Source organism: Typopeltis vanoorti, chromosome 2, assembly GCF_054136105.1.
Source record: "Typopeltis vanoorti isolate ZY-2024b chromosome 2, IOZ_Tvanoo_1.0, whole genome shotgun sequence".
Lineage (NCBI taxonomy): Eukaryota > Metazoa > Arthropoda > Arachnida > Uropygi > Thelyphonidae > Typopeltis > Typopeltis vanoorti.
In genome coordinates, this window is record NC_143550.1 from 96,793,485 (window position 1) to 96,816,694 (window position 23,210).

The 23,210-nt window shown below is 36.5% G+C and overlaps 1 protein-coding gene across 1 annotated transcript in view; it reads right to left on the bottom strand.

The window, feature by feature from the left end:
• brp (ELKS/RAB6-interacting/CAST family member bruchpilot) overlaps nucleotides 1–23,210 on the bottom strand; it is a 430,961-nt gene that overhangs the window by 153,508 nt on the left and 254,243 nt on the right. Inside the window, exon 3 of the mRNA XM_090402027.1 lies at nucleotides 15,741–15,837. Coding sequence (XP_090258153.1) covers nucleotides 15,741–15,837 — 97 coding nt within the window. The remainder of the gene's footprint in view (nucleotides 1–15,740; nucleotides 15,838–23,210) is intronic.

Genomic DNA, 23,210 nt, shown 5'->3' on the forward strand with positions numbered 1-23,210 from the left:
CTAATTTTTCAACAATTTGCCTAACAGACAGGCCTGCAACATGGCATCCTATCACAATGTATCTTTCAAACTCAGTCAGTTCCCTTCTTGTACTCATTTCACCTAAAAACAGTTGTACTGACTTGGGAGCATCATATTCCTCCAATTTATACTGCTTACAAACACGTGACTCATTACTTGGCATGATGCACCTTGCCCATGAGGGTGTTCACTGACTTCATTCCAAGCAGTTAATTTTAATGACTTAGAAGATAGTAAAGTAGGAGTTCAGAGACTTGACAAATAATCAGTAAATGCAGACAGGAGACTAGTAATGATATCAATATATTTAGTATATTGCTAGAGATATATACCAAAAATGCTGGTGATTATTATTAGGAGGGTTTTGCAAAATGCACAAGCACCTATTATTTATTCTCTAGCCCATGATGAGTCTTAGGACTTCATGGAGGTGTCTGTGCAATAATAATAATAATAAATGTAAATGTAGCTGGCCTGGTTGGCTGAGTGGTTAGCATATCCACTCTCCAGCCAAAAGGCTGCACGTTCAAATTCCACCCTGGGCATGAATGTTTGTGATTGTCTGTGAAAATACTAGTGGTGGTGGGGAGTAGATGTGAATCGTTTATATTAGTGAAAGTTAGCAAACAGATTCGAACTGATTTGATCTTGACTAGATGGAATTTAGTGAAGTTTCATCATCTTTCTGTCTTTCTGCTTTTCTGTTTTTGAGAATTTGTCGAAGTCTGTCAATAAGCATTCTTATACATATCCTCATACCATTGTAATTGCTTTTTTTTTTATTCTTGCTGTTACTATAATAAGGTAAATTAACTTTTTAGACTTCCTTATTAGTTTTCCAGTATAAATACTGTAGAATAATTTTATTTAGTCTAATTTTGTCATTAAAATAATGTGAATGAAATGACATGACAAACATTAGTATTGATTATAAGTACTTGATTTCAATTAATCCAAGGAGGAATTATTAATATCATTTCAAATCATTTCTAATAAAAATCATCATCATCAACCACAACACATATTAATATTATTATCCTTTTGAACTGTTTTGCAAATGAAAATGGTATTAAAATGTAGTAAAAAACATCATCATCAACCGACCTTAATTCTAAAACTGGTTTGGCTCACAACAGCTATCAGGTTGATAGCTAACTTGTACAGTAAGAAAGAAGCCGATAAGAACAGTTTTTGGATTAGCTGATTGGCTTCTTGTTGGCAATGAAGTTATGCTGAGGGTCATCATGCATGAGCTCAAGACTAGAATTAGGATAGGTGATAGATTGATCACAAATATGAGGTAAACTGATAATACAGTTCTCACTCCTTTTTAATGACAAGGAAGTAGGTCAAATCAGACCAGATCAAGGTCACAGCTAACTCTTCTGCATATTCCTTAAAAATATGTGATATTTCATATTTGCTGTACTTCATTCCCACAACCTAATTAACATCTAGCTCAACAACACTTAGTGTGAAGCAAATGATCAGACACTTGATCATTTGCTTCACAGCTAGGTATTGCATAGCAACATTTATACTAGTATGATATGCTGACAAAGTGCTCATTAAGTAATTCAAATTCCATTGCCATAATCATTCTGCAGACTTAATAACCATACATAAGTGTCACCTATCCATAATCATTTGTCTCATAATTGCTAAAGAGTGGAAGAATTCCCTCAAATTTTCTTTGGAATGACTGGCCAATCTCCTCTCATACTACACTTTTTTCCTTCCCATACAAATCCCACTTCTGTAAGAGTGAAAACTTATTGTATATTAAAACCATTGATAGGCTAAGAGTAGATAATTCAGAAATCCTGCTCTAGAGACCAAAAATGGAGCTTAACTGGAGATGTGCAGCTGTTTGCTGATAATTGCTGATAAAGCCACCATAACACTTCTCCATTAATTGCTATACACAATTAATGGAGAAGTGTTATGGTGGCTTTTACTTTGTTATATTATTACTCCTCTTACTTTTTGGTTCCCTTTTTGTATTATCTTTATTGTACTCCTATGTTGACTGCGCTATTGTTATATCTCTTATCTAGTCATTGTTATATCTGATACTTTTTTTTCTTATTTTGCTTTACTACTATTATTATCCTATATTCCTGTATATCAGAATTTCGTTTCCGACAAATTTATTTATGGTTGACTGTGTCAGCCGGTAACTAGTTCCTGATACTTAATTAACTATCTTGGTAACATTAGTTAACATAGGGATCACGTGATGTGCAGTCGTGGCTCCCCTTTCTACCTTGCATAAAATGTCCCCCCTCACTCACACAGGTCCGAACTTTTTTATAAGTGGTAGGTCAGTCTCAAACAACAGAACTTATAAACTTTGGTTTAAAATAATACATTTATTATAGCACAAGAAAAGATACATTTCAATTAGACATTCTAAGTATACATGAAATAATAACTTCATTACTAAATTATCCGCTTGTTTCAGAATTGAAACTCTAAATCTCCCCCTTTCTAAGATTAAGTGATCCAAAATTTCATCTACTAAGCTTAAGTATTTCAACTAGATATCTCTGCATTACAATTAAGCTCAAACTCAATCCATCTTTACAGAATTAATCAATATTCATTCTCTATGTACAATTATAAGTAAGGTTTACACATGGCATATCAAATTCACACTAATTCAAACTCTAACATGGAGGACGAAGTTCAACTCTGTAAAGTTTCTATGCCCCACACTTTAAGTGTAAGTCAGGCTTACATTCAATACTATAACTATCAGCTTCTTCCAAGCAAACTGTTCAAAAGTCATGTTTCCCTTTTGGTACAATTTTAGAATAGCACAAGTCATCTAACACAGACAATTAGTCCAACATAGTCACTGAGGCACTAAGAGCAAACATATGCATGGAATTCTTCAATCCTTTGTTCCCCTTTTCTTCTTTATGTTTTATAATTATATAAGATAGATAAAAATATTGTACTTTACCATCTTGTCTTTACTAGTGAGGGTTCCGTGACTTCCCCACGCGTTCACTTCGGATATGGTAAAACTTCCGTATTCATCAGTCACTCGCTTCCCTGGCTGCTGCGACTTACTTATTTTTTCTTCGAAAGTTGTCCTTCACACATTAGTGTGGTTTACCAATGGCTCCTTATTGGAAATCTGGCTTCATTCCACAGGTAGCTTTGTTCGTCTTGGTTATAACAGCAACAGGAGATAGTTGCTGGTCACCGGCGACAAGCTTCCTCAGTCATCCAGGCTCGAACGGGAACACAGGAACAGAAAAACAAGAGAGCATTTGAACCATGCGCCGCTCCTTATATCTTCCACATGAGCGCCCTCTCTCGCTGTCTACGTCTCCTACACTTAGCTATAGCCGATTGGTTAGGTACCGATGGGGTAACATTCTTCTCTGGGCATCTATCTTTATGGAACTATCGTGGCAGGGATTACCAGGTGACTTTGTGGTTTTTCTGCTGTGTCATTGACTATCACGCTGTTGATTGGTTACTTTAACTCTGAATTGTTTAACATAATTTTCCCTGTATTAGGCATGATTCTAAAACACAGTTTTTAGCTTATTTTTCAACAATATTTTTAATCGAGTTGACATACCTTTGGATCACAATATGTTCAGTACTTCCTCACCCCTGTTCTTGGAAGTATAAGCATGTCCTTTCCTTAAGTTTCTATTCTCTCATATTGGGTCCAAAACAAATGGCCTACGGATAGTGGGCCAGTTATTTCCTACACAACAGAAGTTTTGAAGGAGGTGGAGGAGATGAGGAATCTGGGAGTGATGGTGGGCAGAAACTTGAAGTTTACAGTCATACTGCTAAAACCGTAAGAACATCCCAATGGATTATGGCAATACTTGCATTTTATGATAAAGTAAAGAGTGTGTTAGATAAGGGAGAATCACATACAGTGATATTCTTAGACTTTGTAAAAGCATTTGATAGATTATCACATAATAAGTTGGTGTAAAATCTGCAGAGGATGGGAATAGATAGTAAATTTGTTAAGTGGATTGGTGATTCTCTCTCTGAACGATACCAGCAAGTTGTGTAAGAAGATGGAGCAATATCTCAAAAAAGGGAAGATAACCAGTGGTATTCCCCAGGGTTCTGTTCCTGTGCCCTTGCCATTTAACTTGTTTATAAATGATATATCATGTGGACTGACTGGCGACTTTCAGTTGTTTGCTGGCAATGCAAAGTTTGTGAGAATTATAAGTAGCACTGCTGATGTTAATTTACTTCAGGGAGATTTCATAGACTTTAGACTTGGACAAAAGAATGGGGGTTGTAGTTTTAATATTAATAAATGCAAGGTGTTGCGTTTTGGAGTTCAGAAATATAAGGCCATACACTGTATTTATGGTGCTGTACTGCAGGAAGTGGATGAGATTTGAGATTTTGGAGTGATGGTTTGGACAAATGAAGTTTAGAGGGCATATTGCAACTGTTGCAAAAACTGCATATTGTAGTGATGCTATGATAAGAAGTACACTATCATGTAGTGAGAAGTGATTGTGTCACTGTACAAAGCACTGGTCAGATCACACCTGGACTATTGTGCTCAGATTTGGTTACCTGGTTTTCAATGTGATGTGGAGACATTGGAGAGGGTTCAGAGATGAGTGACTAAGACTTTATCAGGAGTCTAGAATGCTGACTATGAAGAGAGGTTGAAGAAATGTGGACTGCAGAGTTTGCTGGACAGGAGGAAAAGAAATGCTATGATAGAGATGTTTAAGTTAGTGAGGGGACTTTATTGGATTAATCCAGAGGGAATTATAAAAAGAATAGAAGGCAAGAGGGGAAGAACCAGAAGCGATCACTGGAAGTTATGTAAGAATGTAGTATGAGGAGTAGATTTTTTACATGAAGAATTGTCAATGAATGGAATGCATTACCGGAATATGTTGTTAATGCAGGAAGTGTTAAATATTTCAAAATTCAGTGGTGTCCTCCCATGATGAGTCTTTTGACTCCATGGAGGCCTGGATAATAATAACAATAATAATAAATATGTTGTCAGTTAAATTAACCTCCCATGATGAGTCTGCCGACTCCATGGAGAGTGTAATAATAATAATAATAATAATAACATATGCCATTATATATATCATTATTATTATTAGTCATATTATCAGAAATCAGAAGTATCATAACCATTCTATCCACTACTGCACAATTTCCAGGGATGGGATGATTTTTTGTTCACTCTCTTCTATCACGTATGGAAAAATTTCTTCTATCAATCCTAAAAAATCCCTTTAATAACCTTTAATACTTAAATATATTTCTACCATATCTGCTCTTTTTCTGTCTATCAACTAGAATTTTAACCACAAATCTTTAATCTATCCTCATAAGGAGTAATTCATAGACCTGACACTGCCTTGGTTATTTGCCTCAGGATCCTCTCCACTTCATTATCCAAGGAACCCACACAATCAAATCTGTGTACAATAGTCCAGACATGGAATATTACTGATGATTTCAGAAGAGTGGTGTCCTCTCAACATGGAACTTGAAAGAAGTAATGATAATGGCTTTGAGGTCATCTGGTGCAAGGTTGAAGTAAGCACAAATTTTAGACATTTAGTGGGCTACAAACAGGGAATGCAAAGGCAGATATTTCTGAAATATTTAGGCAAGACTGATGAGCAACAGGAGAGTGATAATAACAGATGACTTTAACTATGGAAGCACAGACTGGAAACAGGAAATAACATGTGATTAAGGAGATTCAATTCCTTGAGCTACTTAGAGACAGTGACAAATGTCTTATGCTACATGTAGCTGAAGCAAAACATGAGACATGAGTGTTAGATTTAATAATATTGTAACAGAAGATGTCACATAATGACACCAACTGGGAAGAGTGATCATGTGGTTTTAGCATGTGTGGTGCTAGTCAGATATGAGCTTCACAGAACAAGGGTACGTTGCGCCCTTCGATTAGAAAAGGCCTAAGTTCGATTCTCGTCATGACGAGAGGAATCTTCATATGGACTTTTTCAATCAAAGGTGAGTTAGCCGATCTCATACGAAGGTAGCAGGGCTTTTTCTCCTGGAAACTCGGGTTTTTCATCCTGCATACTGACAAATCGGCCCTTCGGAACACATGCAATTTACAGACAAAAAAAAATACTAGCTGTGGTGGTAGTGGGCAGTAGATGCCGTTGATGTGGGTGATTGGTAGTAGAGGTTCTGTGTAGTAGTGGAGACAGAGAGTTGTATAGTAGGTGTCCTCCTGTGATGAGTCTTCGGACTCCTTGGAGGTGTCACGAATAATAATAATAATAATAAATTAAGGAAACAATTGCTGATGTACAATGGCTTCATCAGTTGAAGAAGAGAGAAATCAGCAGTCTGGAATCAGGTACTTATGGCAATGTCAGATTATATTCCAAAGGATAAAAGTATAAATAAAATAGGAATGAAATGGATGAATCATGGAATTATGCAGGAGCTTCTAAAAAAGAGAATGCTATGGAGTTTTCTCCATAGCATTCTCTTTTTTATAAAGAGAATGTTATAAAAAATATAAAGAACAGGATACTCTTAGGCATAACGAGTAAGTGGTGCAGACTGCGAAGGTGACAAGTGTAATAAGAAAATAGAAATTGTAAAAGGAGATTGCTGAAGCAGTGAAGCAAAACCCTAGATAATTCTAAAAGCATGTTGCTAGTAGAAGAAAGGATGAATATGAAAAAAATTTCCATATACTTCTTGAATATGGAAGTTGCTAGAGATGGAGTGTTAGTCACATCTGCTGAAGATATAGTGGAAATGTTTAATGAGTGTCATGTAGGGGAATTTGGAGTAGTATTGAATAACAATAGGAAGGAGGATAGAGAATGAAAGTTCAAGAATGGGAAGTGTTGAGAATATTAAGTGCCCTACTGGTAGGAAGGAAAAATCCGTCAGTTGTGTTCAACTATTGAAGTGGTGAAGGTGTTAGAGACAATATAAAACTGGATTGATGAGAATGGATATTTTTCAAGAGACAGAGGGCAAAAGCATGACCTCCCCTTAACCAACCCATGTTTGTTAAGGAGAGGTCATGCTTTAGTAACTTGGTTGCATTTTATACTAAGGTGACTAGTATACTGGACAGAGGAGATACTTATACAGTGATTTATCTGGATAAAGTGCTGTGGACATGTCTGAGAAGAGCTCCTGATTGAGATAAGTTATTCTAGAAATAATTAAGTATATATGCGTAATTGTTTGAGTAAGAGTGGCTGTAAACGTTGTGCGCTACTGGTATTATTAGTGTGGGGGGATTTTTCTTTCCTAAACTTAACTACGAAATCGTTATTATTAGACCTAGTAACCTGCAGTGAAAAAAAAAAAAAAAAAGGCGGCGGCATTGTCATTCCATGATTTTAATTTAGATTTCAGTCATTTCGTTAAGTGTGAGGTCTGTTATATGTATTCCTTCGATTACATAAATGATTTGTGGATGTTTAGTGCAAATGGAAGAAGGGTATGTACGAAGTGTGACCTGAATGAGGAACTGATGAATGCAAATATGAAATTGATGACAGAAAGTGTTAGTAACGAGAATGTCGCAGGGAACATGTGTGCATGTGTGAAAGAAGGCGAAAAAATGTTAAAAAATCAGTAAAAAAGAAAAAGAGCAATTTGAAAACTGTACCGAATGTTAAAAGGGACAAAAGTGAGGCAAGAGTGGCGAAGGAAATGAAATTGAGAGAACAAATGAAACAAGAAATGGCGTAATGCAGAAATCGAAAGTGAAGAAAGTCGAAAGAATGAATGATAGCGAAAAAAGAATGAATGATGGCGAAAGTTGGATGCATGTTGGACTGAAAGTACTGAAACAAAGAAGATGAATGAGAGTGAAAATGAGAAGAATGATAGCAAAAGTTGGACTCATGTTAGACCGAAAGTACGGAAACAAAGAAAGATAAATGAGAGTGAAAGTGAGAAGAATGATAGCGAAAGTTGGAAGTATGTTGGACTGAAAGTACGGAAACAAAGAAGGATGAATGAGAGGGGAAAGTGAGAAGAGTGGGCCGAGAGTTAGAAAGTTCGAAAGATTTAATGATACAGAGAATGTGTTGTGGGATTCGAAAGTTGAATTGGATGGATGAGGTAAGAAATGAAATGGATGCAGAATGAAATTAAGAGAATTCAGGTCAAAACTATTAAAATAAATCATGATGGCATGAAAGAGTTAACGAAAGATGAGCAAGTGGCGTTGTATGGCGACTCCATTATTAAAGGTGTGCTAGAGGATAGAATGCACAAGGTATGTTTTCAAGGTGGTAAAATGAGTAGAGTGATTGAGGCATTGGATATGAGGCGGGAGCGAGCAAAAGAGTTAATAGTATTAATTGGTACAAATGATTTGAGAGAACAAAGAGCATGTCAGAATGTATATCAGGAGGCTGCTTGGAAGGATAAAAGAAAATAGTGTGACAGGAAGGGTAGTCAGTGTGTTGCCTAACCTATGACTGTGGTGAAATGAGGTGGGGAGCAAGGATTATGAATGATATGCTGGCTGAAATGTGTGAGGAGATGGGAGTACAGTTTAATAATGTGTGGAAAGTTTAAGGGACGAAGTGAGCTGTACGGGAGCGATTGACTGCATTTGAGTGGTTATGGTGTGAGTCGCTTGGAGAGACTGCTGCTGGAAGGTAGAGAAATGAATAGAGAGAATGAATTAGATCGAGAGGGGAGTGATGTTGAAGAGCAGGAGAGTAAGACAGGAGATATTGAAGAAGTGGTTATGAATGGGGAAGTGAGTGGTATGAGTATAGAAAATGAGAGAGAATGGGTGTGCAAGAGGAGTAGGGAAACGGGGAGGCTCAGGGTGGACAGGGGTACACAGCGTGAGAAAGGTGGATGCACCAAGAGGAGGTGAGAGCATGTGTAGGCAGGACAGGAATGCGATGACCAGGGATCAAGAGGAAATAACTGGAATGAAAAAGGGTTTCAAAATGAATAAGCAGAAAGGGAAATGGCCCCAGTCGAGCATGGAGAGATCACATCGAGTGAGTTGTATCAGTGGAACTAGCTGTAGATCCAGAAATGAGCTGTTGTGTTTGTATACCAATGCTAGAAGTATAAGGAACAAGGCAGATGAAATAGTTGCATTAATTGCAGCTGTTCACCCAAAGATTGTCGGAATAAGTGAGATATGGTTGGATGAAGACGACATCATGACAGGAATAGAGATGGAAGGGGTAAAAAGGGAGGGGGAGTGCTATTGATGATAGAGAAAGAGTTATGTCCATACAAGGTAGAGATGCAAGAGCGAAATAGGGCCAGTGGTTTTGAGGCAGTATGGTGTGAGATAGAGGTGAATAGAATCAAATATTTGGATGGATGTTTTTATAGACCAGGTAATGTGGATGATGGTGATAGTGAAATGTATAATCAAATTAGTCAAGCAAATAAGAAAAGGGTGATTATTATCTGCAATTTTAATCATGGCAATATAGACTGGAATGATGAGATAGCGACTGGAAGTAAAGAATATGAGTTTCTTCAGTTTTTGAGGGATAACTATATCAGACAGTATGTAACAGAGGGCAAACCAGGATTAAGGGTCTTGGATTTGGTCATCTCATCAGAGGATGTAATTATAAATGAGGTGTCAAATTATCCACCAATTGGTGAGAGTGACCATGAGATGATTACCTGGGTGGTTGCCAGCAGTGCAAGGACCTTTGTGAGAAAAGGGTATATGTGGAACTACAAGGGGGGGGGGTTGATTATGAAGAGCTTAGAGGACAGCTTGCAGGTGTAGTATGGAATGAGGAGTTAGCTGGAAAAGAGATCAATGTAGCTTGGGGAATTTTCAAAAACTATCTAGTAGATGCAATGTCTAAATGTATTCCAAGGGTGAGAAGGTTAAATAAGGTAGGTGAGATGGATGAATAAAGAGATTAAGCATGCAATACAGAGAAAAAGGGCAATGTGGAGGCAGCATAAGAGAAGTGGAAGTAACCAATTTCATAAAGGTCTACAAAGACCAGGCAAAGAGGGTGACTTGGTTGGTGAGAGTAGCTAAAGAGAGGTATGAACAGCAGTTAGCTAATGAAGCCAAAAAGAATCCTAGGGAGTTCTTTCGATATGTAGCCAGCAAAAGAAAGAATGATTATGGAAGGATGACATTATTGGAGAAAATGGTATAAAGACAGCTGTTGCAGAATGTGTGGTGGAGATACTTAATGAGCAGTTCATAAAGATCTTTCAATCTTGTGAATGTGACTTCATGGAGAGATTGAGAGCAGTTGATGATGGGGAGGAGAGACTGACTGTAAGTGAGCAAGAGGTGTTTGGGGAGTTGAGTAAACTAGATGTAAATAAGGCTGTGGGACTTGATAATATATCACGTATTCTGAAGGAATGTGCCAGAGAGTTGACACCTGCCTTGACATATTTTTTTAATACGAGTCTTGCACTTTGTCGAGTTCCTAAAGAGTGGAAGGAGGGCAAGATTGTGCCACTACATAAAGGAGGTGATCGAACTCAAGCATCAAACTATAGGCCTATCTGTGTTTCAGGTGTTGTGGTTAAGTTGTTGGAGAAGTTTGTGGGAACTAGGATCCAGAGTTGGGTTGACAACAATGGTATAATCTTTGATGGACAACATGGATTTGCTAAAGGGAGGTCATGTTTTAGTAATATACTTACTTATTACAATAAAGTGACTGCTTCCTTGGACATAGGAGAAGGATACACAGTAATATACTTGGATTTCGCAAAAGCTTTTGATAGAGTACCTCATGATAAGTTGACAGTCAAACTAGAGCAGATGGGGTTGGATATTAGATTAGTGCATTGGATTGGAGACTGGCTATCTGATAGGTATCAACAAGTTGTGTATGGGGGTGTAATATCCAGGAAAAGGAAAGTCACTAGTGGAATGCTTTAGGGGGTCTGTTTTAGGGCCATTACTATTTAACTTGTATATTAATGATATTGGCGAAGATTTGGATGGAGATATTCAGTTGCTTGCAGATGATGCGAAGTTGTGATGAACCATAAAGGGTAGTGACGATGTTGTGGCCTTGCAAGAAGACTTGAATAAATTGAGTGATTGGGCACGGAAATGGGGATGCGAGTTTAATGTTGCAAAATGTAAGGTTTTAAAATTTGGAAAACAAAGATGGGATGCAGAATTTATGCTTGGTGAGAATATATTGTTGGAAGGAGAGGAAATAAGAGATCTGGGGGTGATAGTGGATAAGGATCTAAAATTTAGGGAACACATTGCCAAAATTGTGAAGACAACACAAAGGCTTCTGGGAATGATGCAGAGGACGTGTAGAAGTAGGGAGATTCTGGTTCCATTGTATAAGGCTTTGATAAGGCCACACATGGACTATTGTGCCCAGATTTGGTCAATGGGTTTTCAGAAGGATGAAGAGATGTTGGAAAGGGTCCAAAGGCAACTGCCTAAGGTAGTTTCTGACCTCTGGAATGTTGAGTTTGGGGAAAGATTGAGAAGATGTAATTTGCAGAGTCTGGTGGAGAGGAGGAAGAGGGGAGATATGACAGAGACCTACAAGTTGGTAAGGTGTTATTATAAGATCAATGGTGGAGAAGTTCTACAGAGAATAGTGGGAGATCAGGGGAAAATCAGAGGTCATCCCTGGAAACTGTATAAAGAGGGTATGAGTAGGGGAGTGAGAGGCAGGTTTTTTTCGTGCAAAGTTGTGAATGATTGGAATGCCTTGCCTGAGAGTGTGGTGTCTGCAAGGAGTTTGAGTGTGTTTAAGACACGGTATGATGAGATGTATGTGTGATAAAAGGACCTCCCAGATGAGTCTTTGACTCCATGAGGTCTTGGGGTAATAATAATAATAATAATAATATGTTGGAGAGAGAGGAGCCTATCAAGTAGATATAGATAAATTATTGCATAGGATAATGGGTGATGTGAGAACAAGATTTCATCCTGGAAAGTGTAGAAATTTCATTTAAGTAAGACACTGAAAAGGAGATTTCTTTTGATCTGCACTGCCAGAATATGTAGTGAGTGCTTTGACACTGAATGGATTCAAAGCAAGGTATAATGGTTATTGTGGTATGGAATGTTAATCATTACAATGAGTCTTCTGATACCATGGAGTAGAAAGGCTTATCTGTTGGCAGTACATGCTAGTTTATTTAATGGTATTGACTCACAACACAGAATAATAATGAAACAGCATGCTAATGACTGTCTGCCCTTCCTAGATACCCTAATCATATGGCTTCCTGATGGTTTTTATTATCATTTGCAGTTTATAGAATGCTTATAGGTGGTATGAATGCATAAACATTCATACCATCAGCTCAACAATATGTTATCCTAAACCAGTGATGGCGAGCCTTTTTACCCAGGTGTGTCAAACATCTTTTTTTTTTTAAATATTGACGTTGTTGATGTGCCACTTGCATACATGCATTATAAATTTAACTACTTAATCATAGATGGTGACTTATACGTATCATATTAGGCTATTTATTTAATAGGACATTGATATACAATCTATGAATTCATATTATACAATTAATTTAATAAACTGAAATTATTGAAATTAGTTTTTTCATCATATATACCAATATTTTTCAACATCCAAGGTGTGTCACCTGAAATCCTCAAGTGCGTCAGTGCTGACACGTGTGTCATAGGTTCGCCATCACTGTCCTAAACACACTAACTCATAGAGCAAGAACTATCTGTTCCAATGACAATGCTCTTACCACTGAACTCACTTACTTGCATCACACTTTCTTAGTCAATGGCTATAATCCCTATAGAATAGAAAAAAATACTTAATTCTTCCTGGAAATCCCCCTTAATTGCCTATTACAGTAAAACTGTTACCATCACATACATTCAAAGCATATCCAAAAAGATATCCAGAATGCTTAATAAAGATCAGCTATACACTACATTTAAACCATATGTCAAATTGACAACTCTCATCTGTTCACCTAAGGACAAACTCTCTTCTTTGTCATATCCAGGAGTATATGAAGAGCCTGTTCTTGTGACCTGGTTTACCATGAACAGACAGGAAGAGCTGTTGACATCCGCCTTGGAGAACATAAAAAATACATTCAGCACTATTGTTATAGCAAGTTGGGTCTAGCAGACCATGCTTTTGGATAACCTTTCACACAGGATCAAATGGAAGAAAACAAAAGTACTACACATAAATCATTATAAGTCAGAGAGATTTTTTTTTGGAATCAGCAGCTTTAAAACATATTCCAAACCTCAAAGTACAGCTATATCAATTTATCAAAAATCTGAGGGACACTCATTTTAATATAAAATTAATACTTGTTTTCTCTCTCTTTATTCAACAATAGATGTCATCAATTAGGACTTTAGTTCCTTGTGTTCGTCCATTACAATTTTTTCTTTAAGCTAGTCCCACTGTTATACCAAATTGTTGTTGTTTCATGTATGATGACAAACTGTTCTTAGTGATATCTTGTCCTCTTGCATCTGTAAGTGACCTTTCACTTTGCCACAGTAAACTGGTAATGCCATTATCCTTTGCCCATACTGTCAGTTTATTTAAATCATTCTGCAGGATCTCAACATCATCTCTATTAATAATATTATATTAATAATGATACCATTAACATTAATATTAATAATATTGCTCTATCCAGATTTGTGTAATCAACAAATGATATTGGATATTTTCCTAAATTTAAGAGAAATAATAACAACAACAACAACAACAACAACAATAATAATAATAATAAAATTGTAGTTTTTTTTGACAAATACTGTTTCTGAGAAAATTACATAATTACCATCATTATACCAATTAGATCCATAATGAACTTGACCTGTCCGAAGTTGAAAAAAAAACATTGAAACATCAACTATGCTGCTATCTTTTCAATATGTTATTTAATTTGATGGCAGGAAAAACTACAAGCAGTTTAAAAGTAATTTGTTAAAAGTTAATAACTTTTTAAATTTGCTTAGATCATCGGACATACAACAGTTTAAAAAAATAAAAAAATAAAACAAAATAAAGTTAAAAATATAACTGAATGAAAAATTTTGCAACAATACAAAAAGGGGGAAAATACTTTTTTTCCCCTTGAGAAATGCAATATTTAATAAATTTGCTTAAATATAATAAATTACATTTACCAAGCACTATATTAATCTCACAGCCTAGTTTGTTTAGGTGACTGTGCAAAAAGGCTGCATGAAAGTGAAAAGTTTAGTGGTAAATGAGTGGCAGCCAACTAGGCAACAGGTTTACTAGCAGACAATCCAGTTAAGTCAAAGTTTAAAATGACTTTCTTACACATAAAATAATATATGATAAAAAAAAAGATAAAATAACTATATGCTATCCATGTACAAATTTTGGTACAAATTTTAAAAGTCTTTATTACATGTAAAATGAAATTCTCCTGAAGGAAAAAGATAAGCAATTATTGTAATTGTTTATCTTTATCTGGGTTTGGTCCAAGTTTAAGAAGACCTTCTCGCACACAAAATAAAATATTATATGATAAAAAGAAGATTAAATAACTATAAAAGGTCCAAGTTAAAACACATAAAAATGAAATAAACCTGGAAAAAATATTATAAGCCTTTATGGTGACTTTTTCCATATCCATCTTAACTAATGATTGTTATCTTTACCTGTTTAAAATTTGCATTTCTCTTGCTGTCTCTTGAAGACTTTGTAAAATATCCAAATAATTCTCATCTCATTTATCTCTAAGTCTGTGATATGAACCATCTCTAAGTCTGTAATGTGAATTATCTCCACATCTATGATGTTCTGAGGGTTACTTAGCCAAACTGAGGCTTGTTTACTACTAGTTGGTGTAGAGACAGACATTCGTGTAAAACTGATATTGCAGCACCAGATCTGCCCTCAAGCAGCACATCCAGAGGCCTCACATGAGGCCTCTGGATGTACTGCCAGTTGTCCAACAGGTTTGTGCTTCAAGTTTGCTTTCACCCCCCCCCCCCCTGTACTACAGCTTCTTTGCACTGTGGCACTCTGAAATTACATATTTTCCTTTGATCACATTTCCAATAGGTGTTATTCCCTCTTCTATCCCTTGTATGCATAAATCCTGTGTGAACAAGGCTTCTTTGTGAGGTCACAAGCTACTCAGCCATGGCTAGGGTTCACAAAGTAAATTTTAACTGAGTTTTAATTTGAAATATGATACAAAAAAGTATAATATACAAGATACCAGATAAGATACCACATGTACCAAATACCAAACTGGGGGTATCAGCTGGTGGTCATGTCTGCGGTTTGAAATGAAGGGTGAGCATTGTTGCATGCCACCTGGGAGCATCAGCTGTTGTTACATGATGGGTATGAGATTAAGAACTGATGACATCACCAATATTCCTCTGATGATTCGAATGGTTTATTATGGGTAATTTGGATTCCATTTTGGTTTAAGAGTAGAATTCCGGGAAGGGCAGTGAGGAACCTATGAGACGGGGGGGGGGGGGGGGGGGAAGGACCAGCTGTTTGGCTTGGGACTAAGTGTTCCCTTGTTTTCGATCCAGTAGCTCAATCTGTTGGTCATCAAGTTTTGAATGCAGGTTAGTAGATGTAATGGAAGGGGAGGGGGTGCATGTAATTGGCTGTCACTCAGTTGTTTGTGAACTAGTTCCTCATCCTTGCTATTGAGTAATATTACTTGATAATTTGTGTGTTTGGATGTGTATGTGATGAAAAACTTACCTACACCTTTGTTTTGCAGCATTTCCATCAATTTTTTAATACTTTCTTCCCTTGCAGCAAGAGTCTGCTTTTGAGTTTCTATCCTCATTTCTAGTTCCTGTAGAATAAAAATATATTAATAAATGCCACTTTCTGAATATCTTAGAAAATAAAAATTATTTGTAATTATGACTAGAAAATAATAATTATGATGTGTGTGTGTGTGCGTGTGCGCGCGCACGTGCGTGTGTGAACGTGAGCAAGAGAGTGTGGCCTTGTGGGAATGTTTTTGGCTCTTTAATGATTGACTACTAGAAGAAAAACTGTTATAGATTCAATTCTATTCACTCTCTACAAGAACAATTTGTTCTTGTAAAGAGTGAACCCCCCCCCCCCTTTTTTTTCCCTGCCAGTTCCAAGTTAGCTGATCACAAGTAGGCACATAGGTTTTCATTCCAGCAACTGTGGGTTTTTAACTGTGCAACTCAGAAAATTTACTGTAGAGTTCGCACTACTTCAGACAGTAATAGCATTTAGGGTATCATTCTATTAAAGTATAATTATACAATTGTTGTCACAACTTTATAGCAGTAATCTGTGTTCTTGCGCTGAAGGCTTCAAATTCAGTGATGACTACAGATGGAAACTAGCAGCTCACCAATTTCTGAAAGTAGTTAGGACTAAAGGAGTTCACTGTACAGCCTTTAGGGGAAAACAGGCATTAAAGGATAGTAATTATATTAAGGGAATAAAAATTCCTTATTATTTTACAGCCAGTATGCGAAACTCTAAGATCGAAAACTACGATCTAAGAGTTTCATGCCGACGAACTATCGGCGAATCCAAGCGTAAGTGACCACCTGGTAGTACTACACCAAGGCAACTCGAATATTACATCTCCTAGGAGCTGTGTGTTGTTACAATATGAGAAAATATCAAGGATAGTGAAGGAACTTGCTCCACCTTTGCTTCGAGTTGCCTTGGTGTGGTACTACCAGGTGGTCACTTACGCTTGGATTCGCCGATAGTTCGTCGGCATGAAACTCTTAGATCATAGTTTTTGATCTTAGAGTTTTGCATACTGGCTGTAAAATAATAAGGGATTTTTATCCCCTTAATTTAATTAACTTCGCCAGAAAAAAATAGCCGTTTGGCTTTTCATCGGATAGTCCTATTTTTCATTATCATTTCTTTATTAAAAGTATTATTTCACTTTCTGAATTAGAATGTAAAGTGTGTGTGTGGGGGGGGGGGAGTTGAGAATGATATTTTTTCTGCTGATGTAGCTTTAGCAGCACTATCTGTTGCAGAAATAAGTAATAATTTTTACTTATTTTTTTGATAATATCAATCCAAAACCCAAAAGGTTTTTCAACCTATAGTACACTAGTGCCATGGATTTGATTTGAGTACAAGTGATTGGGCACTGTGGAAGCATGAAATGGGAATACCAAAGGTCACTGGTTCAGGTGCTGACTGACAGAATTTTTCAGAAAGTAGTTTACTGACTTGCATTAAAAAAGTAGTGAATGAAGTACAGGAGTTTAAGAGATTGAAGCTGACTAGTGGAGTACCATAGGACTTCATTTTTGGAACTTTCCTTTTTTTTATTTGTATATTAATGATATTGGCAAAGGCTAAGAGAAATATTCAATTGTTTGCTGATAATACTAAGCTGAGTAGAATGGCAAGGGAGGGGGGTGCTTAAGGGTCAAAGCTGTATAACTTAGAGGTGACCTTTAAAGGAATGCAGAGAACCGACCAGGGCTTCTGACCTAATGTCCAATCCTCACCTTCCCGTGGTGCACTCTGTTAGGTATCTACCTGGATATTGAACAAATGAGGATGGGCTGGCAATTTGGGATTTAGCCGACCAAATTGTATTCTTATTAGCTTAAATCAAAATACAAAATGATGGTACAACATTACAAAAAATTTCATGTCGGCCGGGGCAACGCCCGGTTAAACAAAGCCCCCGTTGTTTTTGCCAGGGAACCAGGGAAAACAATGGGGGCGAAAAGTCAGCTATTGGAACAAATCTGAAAACACACCCTAACTCAATATCACCAGAGTTAAAGATCGGTACTATCAACATAAGAAGCTTGAATGGCAAAAAAAGGAGCTAGTTGAGGAATTAGATAAGTACCAGATCGACATAATAGGGGTGACTGAAACAAAAAAGACAAAAACTGGTGAGATCTTTCTGATGTTTTGTATTTACCAAAAATTAACATTTTGATAAATACAAAATGTTATATTCAAGCAATGACAATCAAGGAAAAGAAGGAGTAGCCATAGTATTCAACACTACATACGAGGCTAATCTTGAATGGCAGGCAGTCTCAAGTAGAGTGATGTGGGCAAATATCAGAATGGGGAACTGGACAATGAGGACTTGTAATGACTTGAACCTTCTGTGGGACCATGGGCGCATGGTCCCACAGAAGGTTCTTCTACTAAAGTAGAAGTGGAGGAATTTTTTTAGGCTTTAGAGAAAGCAACTGACACAATGAAAAAGGAAAAGTTGGTCTCCTTGTTGGGGATCTAAATAGCAGAGTAGGAAATGATTGTCAGACATACAAAAATATTTTGAGAAAATTTGGAATAATGGCAAATACCTGATGGATTTCTGCTCAGGACATGGACTGGTTATTATTAACACCATGTTCCAACATAAAAATGTGCACAAATTCACATGGAGAGAAGAGGCAAGAAATAAGAAAAGTCTCATTGACTATGTTATTGTTGATAGTGATGTTTTCTCCCTAGTGCTGGACACCAGAGTGTACAGTGAATTTGAAATTGGAAGTCACTATTTAGTCTTGAGCAGGTTAAAATTGATTTTCATATTGAAAAGAATGACATGTAAGAAAATTTTAAAGCAAATAAAAGTTGAGGAGCTCTCAGATGTGAACTGTAGACTAAAATACACAAAGATTATTGAAGAAAAAATGAAAGACTTTGAGAACAGGAACCTTGGAGATTCAGTGGCAAGCCTTGAAGAAAATCTTGATTGATTCAGCCAGAGAGAGGCATGTGGTGAGGTTGTCTGCAAGGATAGAAAAAACAGAAATCCATGGTGGACACAGGAAGTTAAAGAGGCAGTGAAGGAAAAGAAGAAAGCATATCAAAAGTTCCTGGCAAATAAGCCAGCTTGTACTCTTAGAGAATACAGAGACAAATGTAAGAAAGCTAAACAGTGTAAAACTAGCTAAACAAAAGTAATGGGAGGACTTTGGCAAGAACATAGAAAATAAATTTTTTTATTAGGCTAAAAGCACAATAAAATAAATAAAATCGACAAGTTTCATAAGTCGTTTGACTTAAATCTTCAGGGGTAAAAGGTAACCGAAAGTTAAAACAACAAAAAAGAGAAATTAATAGTTCATACTATACAGTTGTAGCCATCTGACTGTTTATAAAATTAAAAAATCAGAATGCAGATTCAAAGCAGTGCTGTTTAAACAATGCTGGATGATGCCACGTTCTGTTGTTCACGATCATAATGTCCGAAGTCTGAGGCATATTTTTTATCAAAGCTGACCAAACTTGGTGTAGAATTAAGCCTTGGTCTTTATTGCATTGTGTTGGAATTCTAAGCATGTTTGCAGCTTCTTTAAATTTCCTTATGTAACAGTTTTTTTCTATATAAGATATGTTTGTTTTCATGAGTACATTGTGGCCGGTGGAAGTGGTATGGAGAGCCAGACCTGATTTGTGTTCTTTTCTGTTTTGTACATCCTTTTGGTGTTCATTTATGCATATTTCCCCAGATCTTCCTGTCTGTCCTACGTAGCAGATGCCACAAGAACAATCAGTTTTATAAACACCTGGTTTTTTAAAAATATGATGTGGAGGTTTTGGGGGATATAGAAATAATGAAATTTTTTCCAGTGGCAGAAAGGCTACTTTGATGTTATGTTTTTTTAGTAATTTAGCCATCTTTCTATAACATTTTTGATATATGGAAGCATGATGGCATTTTTGAAATGTTGTTTCTGTGGGATGCTTGTAGGAGGTGTGTGGAGAATTACGAACCCAAGATTTTTGATAGTCTTGGGTCCGTAAATTTTTTTTTGAGGATCTGTGTTAAATATTCCAATTCTTTATTTCTGTTTTTCTGTGCTAGAAATATTATAAGCTCTGTCCCTCAGGGTTTTCACTAGACCTATTTTTTGCGAAGGGTGGTGGTGTGAGGCCGCATTAAGAAATCTTCCTATGTTAGTGGGTTTTCTGTATATTGAGAAAAAAAGTTTATCATCTTTTTCATTGACTTCTAATAGGATGTCAAGAAAAGGAAGTTTTCTAAGTTCTTCTTGTTCTAAAGTAAATTTTGTATTCTTATGTAAATTATTCAGGTAATTTTTGAAAGCAATGAGTTCATCTGTTGTTCCTGGCCAAATGATGAAAATGTCATCTACATAGCGTAGCCAAATTTTTGGTTTTTTATGATAAACGATTTAAGCATTATTTTCAAAATGTTCTATAAATAGGTTAGCTAAAGCCAGAGAGAGGGAAGAGCCCATAGCCAATCCTTCTTTTTGTTCCCAAAATTTGTCTTGATACATGAAAAAAAGTATTATTTATACAATGTTTATAAAAATCTAAGATATCCGGAGGAAAGAGGTCTTCAAGGAGATTCACAGTTTCATTTCTTGGAACATTTGTAAATAGGCTGATAACGTCCAAACTTGCCAAGAAAATCATGTTAATAAGATGTTTTGCTAAATTAGAAGTCGGAGAGTCTCTTCCATCCACTATCGGTCTTAAGGGAATACCTATCTTGTGTATTTTTGGTACAGCATAAATTCTTGAACTAATGGGTGTTTTGATTGTAGAGTTCTTCAGTCCAATTAGGCATCTTTTTAATTAGATCATTGGTTTTATTGTGAGCATGCCATGTGGGATCTCTGTCTAAAGCTCTATAGGTATTAGAATCTTCAAGAAGAGTTTTCATTTTATTGTTATAATCTTCAGAGTACAAAACTACTGTTGCATTCCCTTTATCTGCTTTGATTATAACGATATTTTTGTCCGATTTTAGTTCTTTGAGGGTTTCCTATTCCGTGTAAGGAAGGTTCCTTTGAGGTAATTTCCTTTGCAATAGTAAAGCTGTGCTCTGTATGCGGATGAGATCTGATGTATCACCAGGTAAATTTCTTATTACTTTTTCTATTTGAGCGATTATGTCAATTTTTGGTAGGAAACATGGCATTAAGGCAAAGTTGAAACCTTTCATGAGTAGATTTTTTTCGGTTCTTGATAGGACTGGATATGAAGAATTGGAATATTTAACACACATCCTCAAAAAAAAATGGTTATGAACCCAAGACTATCAAAAAAATCCTCCACACACCTCCTACAAACATCCCACAGAAACAAGATTTCAAAAACGCCATCACGCTTCCATATATCAAGAATGTTACAGACAAGATGACTAAATTACTAAACAAACATAACATCAAAGTAGCCTTTCTGCCGCTAGAAAAAATTTCATGATTTCTATATCCCCCAAAACCTCCACATCATACTTGTAAAAAATCAGGTGTTTATAAAATTTATTGTTCTTGCAGCATCTGCTAGACAGGAAGATCTGGGGAATTACGCATGAACGAACACTTAAAGGATGTACAAAACAGAAGAGAACACAAATCAGGTCTAGCTTTCCATACCACTTCCACCGGCCACAATGTACTCTGGCAGAAAACAAACATGTCCTATATAGAAAAAAAACTGTTACATAAGAAATTTAAAGAGGCTGCAGACATGCTTAGAATTCCAACACAATGCAATAAAAACCAAGGCTTAATTCTACACCAAGTTTGGTCAGCTTTGATAAAAAAAAATATACCTCATTCAGACCTCGGACATTATGATTGTGAACAACAGATCGTGCCATCATCCAACATTGTTTAAACTTAACACTGCTTTGAATCTGCATTCTGATTTTTTAATTTTATAAACAGTCAGATGGCTACAACTGTATAGTATGACCTATTAATTTCTCTTTTTTGTTGTTTTAACTTTCAGTTACCTTTTACCCCTGAAGATGTAAGTCAAACAACTTACGAAACTTGTTGGGTTTTATTTCTTTATTGTGCTTTTAGCTTAATAAAAAAAAAATGTGATCCAATTACAGAATATGCCTTATGAACTTCTAAACCACAGAAACCTCCACTTACAATAGAAAATAAATATCAGGAAGGTGGCAAAATATTCTGGAGGTTGTTGAAGAAGCTTAGAAATGGAGGAAAGAGTGCTGTAAAAGGAGTTAGAGTAAAGGTGACATGAAAACGGGAGAAAAAGATATCCTTGAAGTATGGAGTACTTCGAAAAATTGCTAAATGAAACAAGCAGTGATAGCACAGTGGTAAAAAACACTCAACAGGCAACAGGCATATTTCCCCAGATCAAGTCTTCAAAGGCTTGAAATGTGGAAAGGCAGCAGGAGTAGATGATATTCGACCAGGACTGGTCCGAGAGTATCTGATGCCTCTGGGCAAAGAAAATTTAGGTGCCCCTATATATTGTCTCTCTCTATATATTTTGTAATACTCACACAAGCACATGCACACTATATGTATGCGCTCCTAGGCGATTGCCTACTTTCGCCTAATGATAAAACTGGTCCTGTATTCGACCAAAAATGCTGAAGTATGGTGGTATAAAAGTCTTGACAGTGGCTGCACTGCATAGTTCAGAAGGCCTGGACAGAAGGACGAATTCCCGATGATTGGAGTAGAGCTCTTATAGTAGCCATATATAAAAAGGGAAATAAAACTGAATGTGAGAATTACAGAAGTATTTCCCTACTGAGTGTCCCTGGTAAGAATTATGCAAGTATACTTGAGAAATGGTTGAAAAATATTGTGGAAGAAAAGCTTGGTGAAGAACAAGCCTCTATTTGGCCTGGATTCAGGCCAAATAGAGGCTGCCAGGATGATCCTGGCAGCCTCTATTTGGTCTTCACTTTACGACAAATAGTTGAGAAATCATAGGAAGATAACAAAGATCTGTATTTAAGTTTTGTCAATCTGGAAAAGGCATATGACAAGTTGCCAAGAGAAAAGCTATTCAATACGCTACAGTTATATGGTGTCAATGAAGCATTATCTCAAGCAATACTTAGTCTTTATTTATTATTATTATTATTATTATTATTATTACTATTATTATTATTATGGGTGACTCCAGGGAGTCCTTAGACTCCTCGAGGGAAGCCCTAAACATCATGTCCACACAACTATACGACATTCTCACAGAATCCACCTTGCCTTGAACTCACTCATCGTCATAGCACCCACAACAGACTCTGGCAGCTTATTCCACTCATTTACCACTCTAAAAGTAAAGAACCCAGCTCTAACACCCCTGCTAACCACACTCTTGCCCAGCTTCCACAGGTGTTTCCTAGTTCTCCCACCACCAGTCCTGATCTCAAAAATATCCTCTGAATTAATTCTATAGAAACACTTTAGCAATTTGAATGTC